Source organism: Eurypyga helias, unplaced genomic scaffold (genome assembly GCF_000690775.1).
Source record: "Eurypyga helias isolate BGI_N326 unplaced genomic scaffold, ASM69077v1 scaffold11807, whole genome shotgun sequence".
Taxonomy (NCBI): domain Eukaryota; kingdom Metazoa; phylum Chordata; class Aves; order Eurypygiformes; family Eurypygidae; genus Eurypyga; species Eurypyga helias.
This window is the reverse complement of record NW_010261156.1, coordinates 41,450-48,844: the sequence shown is the minus strand read 5'-3', so window position 1 is coordinate 48,844 and position 7,395 is coordinate 41,450. Positions and strand designations below refer to the sequence as shown.

The 7,395-nt window shown below is 39.4% G+C and overlaps 1 protein-coding gene across 1 annotated transcript in view; it reads left to right on the top strand.

Annotated features, from left to right (window-relative positions):
* Window positions 1-7,395, top strand: part of RGS22 (regulator of G-protein signaling 22) — a gene marked incomplete at both ends in the record, with an annotated part of 43,920 nt that overhangs the window by 9,025 nt on the left and 27,500 nt on the right. Inside the window, 2 exon segments of the mRNA XM_010155268.1 lie at window positions 3,516-3,641; window positions 5,099-5,200. Of these exon segments, the coding sequence (XP_010153570.1) occupies window positions 3,516-3,641; window positions 5,099-5,200 (228 nt within the window).

Genomic DNA, 7,395 nt, shown 5'->3' with positions numbered 1-7,395 from the left:
AGCAGGAAGGGGAGCCAGAAGCTGCTGCCTCTTGCAGAGACCAGTTTTGGCTCCACAAGGTGTGCTAATGACCCAGGACTAGCTGTAGGTCAGGCAGACAGGATCCTAACTCCACATGTTTTCCAGCCCCTGCTGAGTTCAGCACTGAGGAAAACTGTGACCTGGCACCCATGAACCTCACAGAATCAGCCGATGGGCTGTTTCTTGCTGCCTTTTTTTTTTTTCCTTATTTTTTCCTGTGAGAAATCTGGAATTTTGACTCTTCCAGTTCCAGTGTGCTTGCAAGAGCTTAGAAGGAGCAGCAGCTCTGGGTTAATTTCTGAGGGCACTCTGCATACAACTGGTGTCTCCAAAAAGTCATAGCATGATTTTGTACGAAATGAGATAGTGGTGGTGTGGCAGTGGGGCAGAATGCCCCCTTTCTCTCCAAGTCTGAGTGTTTGTACCTGTCTTGCAGTGAGCTACTTAAGGTAATCTTAGTAAGGATTCACAAAACATGTTCACATGCTCTTCACCTGCCATCCTCTGTAATCCTGTACAAAGTACACGTAACATATTTCTACCTGTAACAAATGTAATTTTTCAGCTACAGTGGTAACCAACGTGTGCTGAAAAATCTGTGCAAGATATTCAGAGAAACCTTTTGCAATCTGGGGTTTTACACATTGTGATCAACAAGGCAAAATAGTCCTGAAACCCCTTGAATCTTTCTGAGTAGTCAATGACAACATGTTAAGAAAACGCAAAAGTGGAAAAATAATCAGAATTGTCTTCTTTTTCTGTAATGTCTTGTAGAAAAGTAGGACAAGCTCACCAACAACTTTACTAAAACCAGCTACGCCAAATTCTTCATTGAAGAGCCCATCAAGATTATCACCTACCCTGCCATCACGTCAAAGCCCCCGAAAGGATGACATTTCTAGCCTTAGAAAGTGGTAAATAGACAAGTGCCTTGTACATCTTTCTGCACACCAATATACCTCAAATATTTATGAAAGGCTTTTAGATCCTACAGTTTCATGAATACTTCTTCTTAATACAATAATCTGCTTGATGAAACACAGTTATAGTACAGATTGTGTGCCCGAAGAATTCCTTCTCGGCTGATTAGTTTCTCATTTGTTTTTGCCACAACACAAAAGGGTTTATTTCTCCAAATATAAGTGTTTTAGCCTCTCTTGTGTAATAGTTGGCATTCTCTACATACATTCGTGTTCTTTTAACCTGTCTCAAGTGCTTGCCCTCAGAGACACGCTGTGCCAATGATTTCCACAGGGCCACATGAAAAAGCATTCCTCTACATTTTTTACATTTATATGAATCTGAACTCAATATACTTTTCCCTTGACTATTCACTATGTCATTCTACCACTCTCATGCCCCTTCTTAGCTGTTTATCTTTTAAGCAGTCCTAGGGTTTTCTTAAATATGTACAGAAAATTTTGTTTGTTTGTGGATCTAGGCCAAAGTCAGTGAGCAGAGACATGATCCATTGCTTAGCTTTGGATGACACCGAACGCTCAGAATACCAAGGTCATAGAAAGTACACCTATGCTGAGCTGCTCCCGGTAAGTACTACTTAAAAATATTAGTTGTCCTGAATCATGGATTAAAACACTTTATTCTGTAGTATTAAAGGGGAAGTAGTCAATGATGGGGAGAAATTTGTTTGATTATATGAATGTCAATTCTTTATGCAGAGGTGTAGTTAGAATGTCAGCATTTTTTGTGTGGTATCTGTCACCTATTTGATTTGAGATCATGGCACCTACAGAGGTTTATTTTCACTAGAAAGTGTTGATCTCCATGGTGACCCTGTGTTCAGTAGGTTATTATGGAAAACTCACTGGATAAATGCTTCAGTGGAATTGTTGCCTAGGAAGGTATACCAGACTTACAGCGAAAACTGAATCTGCCCTAGAAAGATATTAAAATAGTAAAATTCATAAGAGGAAAAGGCTTCACTTGTACAATTTCTCTTTATTGTTTGTGTACTTAATTCTTTTCTTTGTTGAATTATTTCCTGCTAAGCATGTCCTCAATCCAGCAAAACTCAGGAGGGACAGGCTGTACAGAAGAGCCTTTCCTCAATAACAGTTAAAATGCTGACAAACTGAACACGTGACATGTTAAGATATGGCATTTTAAAATACATCTAAAACCTTTCACCATTGTGGAATGCTCTTGAAACAGCCTGCTGCTTCATGGAGGTTTTGATACCCATGGACTCACAACTGAAAAAAACCCAATGTTATGAACTCTAGGACTGCCTACATATGCATGGATTTTGCTGATCAGTTGAGCAGATAATGGTTAGTTTTTCACATCAGAATCATACTTTTTTATTACTTCACTGCAATCATCTAACTTCTTTGATAATTCTGACAGGAGGAGAAAAAGCTAGTCTTTGTAATCAGGGAACATTTGCAGTTAGAAACTTATATTCAGGAAATGTTCACACCTTGAACTATTGGTTTTTCTACACCATCATACAGAGATTCCCTCTGGCTGAGGGAGGAAAATACTATCCACTTACACTCACGGGGCTGGACTAGAACCTTCAGTCAGGACCCCACAGTCTGCCATCACGAATAGGATGCGAAGAGAAATGCAGGGATTCATAGAATCGTAGAATGGTTTGGGTTGGAAGGGACCTTATGGACCACCTAGTTCCAAATCCTCTGCCATGTTTAACTTCGTACCAGGGAGAGGGGTCTTCCTACTCTGCTCCAGCAGTCTGGCTTCCTCCTGCCCTTCTCCATCCCTGTTACTGTTTGGAAAGAAGCTGGTTGTCAGTCACCAGACTCATCTGCTCCCATTTCTGCTGTCAGAAATGGCAAGTCAGCCAAAGCTTCTCTCCTGTGAGCATCAGAAGCTAATTTACTACTCTGTAACCTCCTCTGGCTTCTCTGTGAGCATTGTCAAAATGGATGTATACTTCCTCAAATGCTCCAGGAGCTAGCCACAGTAAAGACCATCGATTTCTTGCCCCCTAAAATGCTCATGATATTGTTGCTGATGTCAGTGGTGTAAACCCAGGAGACAAATCTTTTGTCCATGATATTTGTTTCAGGCTTGACCAGATCCGAGCACCTGTTAACTTCTCTTAATTCAAAACACAGTAGCCTGAGCTGAGACAACTTCTGACAGCCAAGTGATATGGTTTAGTATCATTGGAATTCCCTGGATTTAGAGCTAAAGGGTTAATGGCAGAATTGAGGCCAGGTTTGTTTTTCTGTTTCAAGTATTGAGGAACCACCTAAGGGATGCTATGGTCATTTTGCTGTCCTGGTGCCTTCAGTCATCAGACTTATTCCCATGGATGTGAATATTTAGTGGGAAAATGCTATGGAGAGCTATGATCAATTGCATATGTAGTAGAAAATGGAGTCTAGCTTCTTGGGATGAAGATACTAATTGAACACATTGCATGGCCCTCAGTTGCAATGTACTGACATTTGAAAATAATGAAAGCCTGTTATTCCTTGCTGTATAACTATATTTTATTTGTCCAGGGAAAAAGTGCTGCTGGCAGTGTTGTCTTAAGGGGATCAAGAATGGAAAGCATGCTGCAGTCTCTTTATTTGGAGAACAGAGCAGGCTACTACTTCACACACTTCTGTGAGAAGTCAGGGAATAAGGTATGAACATTTTCCTACCCAGCGATAATTTAGTCCACAATTGACTGAATGCCAAGTTATAGAGGGCAGCCAGACCGAAAAAAAAAAAAAAAATGGAGAAAGAAAGATTGCTGACTGGATGAATTATTACTTGTGAGACTCCAATCCCTCAACAACAATAAACTGTTCATATGTATATTCAAACTAATGACAGGTCTTAACCAAGCTGTCAGACCCTAACTGTCTCAAACCTAATGGAAATCTGATTGTACCATCAGGGATAAAAAAAGACTAATCATTTTTAAAAACTAGCCTTTAACTTGGCAGAAAAAATGAGGTCTTAACCCACAAAAATATTTTTTAAAAGATGGAAAATCTGCTATGCCATTACTCATGATAATCTGCCTCCTTCTTACTTGTTGGGTTAGTGATGTCCAAAATCTCCAATGTTTTAAAAACGTTCTTCTGCTTCCACGAAGCTTCTTGGATTTCTGAGAAACATAACACTATTTCTTCGCTGCAGTCAGCAGATCCATCATTCATTGCTGGGTGTAAATTGAGGATTGGTTGGAACAAGTTACGAATTTGAGTCAGTGTTTAGTGGCTTTGCAGAAAAATTGAGTCTTTAGCGGAGATTTGAATGCAATCAAGATGGACATCTGTTTCACCGCTGGCACAACCCAGAATCCAGCAGCAGTAGCTAGAAATGCCTTTGACTACCAGAAGGCAAGAGCTAATGTTTCCAAAGCTGAATACCTTCAGCTAAAAATGTTAAATGTGCATAGATAGAAATCTAAATAAAAGTAACTTATTTTTTTCATATGAGATAGGCATCCACCCACAAGTCCTCTAGTCTGTGTTGGTTCCCTGCCCTTATCTTTTTGGAATACTTTATTGTCCAGTGATGGGGTTTTCAAGGTATTTTTAAGATCCAAACCTCCTAAGTACACGATTAAAACAGAGAACTTGGAGCAAGATCTAGACTCCTTCTTCTGAAAGATCTTTTGATATTTGCTTGAATTTGTGAAATGAGGCCAAGACTCTGTGACTCAGAAATGCATGTAATGATAGTCCCAGTAACATATGTCAAGTACACAATATTTAACTGTTTTGGTTATTGCTGCAAAGTGCTATTTCACCATGGCACAAATTCTGCATGTCCATTATCAGCATTTCTTCTTTAGTGCTGGCTTTATGCCAACAAAATGTGGTTACTCTTCAAATGTTAACTACAATATTAACAATTTTAATGGCCAATTATGCATAAAGGATACAATAAAACATATAGTATCACAGTGACGATGCTATTAAATATGTTGTCCTTCTGCCAGTATGCAACAGAAGATTAAATCCATCTTAAATTAAGCTTGATTTATGATGACCCCAAGGAGCTAAAGAATTACTTGCATTGGAAAGTCAATCTTTTATAAAGCTGTGATATTTGGGTAGCAATAGCTTACAATATTTTTCTTCTCTAGCTGTGGAAGAACAGTGCGTACTTTTGGTTTGACCTACAGGCTTATCATCAACTTTTCTACCAAGAAACTCTTCATCCTTTCAAAATATGCAAGCAAGCTCAAGTAAGTTGTAAATAATGTATTTTCCCTTCACAAATACATTTGTTGAGTGTAAAGACTGGAAAGAAGATAGAAAGTAGAAAAGTTTCCAAATCTTGACAACCCACACCAAAGTAAATCTGAGCTGTGCACAATAAGAGAATCTTTTTGGATTGTTTCCATGGAATGACTTGATTTAAATGTTAAACATGCATAGTTTGATTTCTAGGCTCTGCTGCTTGTTCCCAGTTTTATCTACTATACTCAGTTTACCTAATCTCCCCTTTGCTAGTCTGTGTCATATTTGAAAACTGTCTGCTTAGTGTTAACATCAGAGATAATATTTTTTTCTAAATCATCTAATTGTGCTGTACCATTTCTTCCATCTCCTGTGTGAGTTAGAATTGCAGGTGTCACAGTCCAGACCTCAGATAATGACCTTAGTCATGAAAACGGATCTTTCAGTTGTCAGTCCTGCTTTTTTTTTTCTGATTGTCAGGTCATCCTTGTACTCTTTGTGGTTGTCATTCCCCCCTTTTGATCTTCAGACCCTCATTTACTGTCAAGTGGAACTGATATTTCCTATAAACGAGCATTCTTAATTGAGCGTGCACTTCAAGACAGGGAATAAACCAAAAGTGGAGGGGTTCACCATGGACCATGGATGCTGATGGCTGTCACTGCCTGCAGAATAGTCCGATCCTGCCAGGGTAGGAGACTGTAGCAGCGTGATATCATTAGAAGAACTCCAAGTCACTTTTAAAACACTTTGTGAAACTTGGGTCTGTTTTTCCTCAGTAAACCTTGTGTAGGAGTATATCCTATCTGCGTATTTCAATATATGCCGTAATAGAGCAAAGCTACTTCACATGTCATTGGAACAAATATCTGTAGAGCGCAGTGGAGAATAATCTCTTTGTATGGCTTATGTTACTGAGCATCTGGACTTCCTTGAGTTTGTCTTCTTTTCCTGCTCAGATGTTTTACTGGGGCAACTGACAGGTTTTTGCATATTTGTCCAGAATTCTCACCTGAACCAGTGTTACTTGTACAGAAACTCCAAGCAGAGGCTGAGACACGGATTCCTCCCTCTCCTGTCCCACACTGACTAACTTGAACTGCTACCCGATTTAGTTGTTTTCCCCTCCAGCTCTACTTACAGCCTGAGGCTGTGGGCAACTGTACCCCTAAGACTGACTGGCTCCTGCATCTGCCCAGGCCTGTGTATCGCCAGGGACCCCGCTGACAACAGGCATGCAAGCTAACCATACCTAGTTTGTGTCTTCATTTTCCCGTATGTTTTGTGTCAGGCCAAATCTTAGGTTATGGTCCATGACAGTTTTCAATTTGGTTTCATTTCACACCAGTTTACACTTTCTCTGCAGTGGTTGCATGGGTGAAAATTAAGGCCCGTGTCTTTTTTACTTATCTTATTTCCAGTGCTGGCCTGGTGGTGACAGCAGAAGATCGTGCAATCAGTGTTACCGGGCAGTTGCAGAGAGCTACACACACACAGAGCCATTAAAGTAAATACATCAAAACGAAATATGTGAAACTGTTCCATTAGCATAACTAACAGCTGAAATGTAACATAACAAATCAACACATGTGCTGCAACATTTGGTATCATTCTCAAGCTTGCCTTTTAAGGCTGCACAAAAACTGTTCTTGTTTTCACTGGAACATGGTAAAGAGTCAAGCTGCATCCAATCTACAGGGTCTGCTTATGGAAGAGAGGCCTTCCCAAATTCTGTGATCACCTTTGGCACAATAAGGCAGTAATTCCAAATACTCCTAAGAGAATGTAGATCTGATTCACCTAACACATCGTCATATATATTTCACTATTTATTACAGAAAGAGACATCCAGAGTATTCTCTATGTGTTCTGCCTGCTTCCTGTTAGAAACAACAGCAAACCTGGATTGCTATGTATCTGCTACTCATTGTTTCATTTGTTAGGCATTTTTATCTCAGCTTTATGGTAGAGTAAGAAACTGCATTCCAAAGCGTATATTCATTCAGCCAGGGAAAGAAACTACAGTGAGAATGAAATCCGGTGGATAAGAAAAATGATGAGTGCCAGTAATCATCTAGGAACATAAATAGTTATTCACTATAAACATAAACACAGAAGTGTAAAATAAATTGGGAAAGAAAAGCAATAATGAAATACATGTTGTAGTTTTTGACAAAAAAATAGTTATGTAGAATTAGAA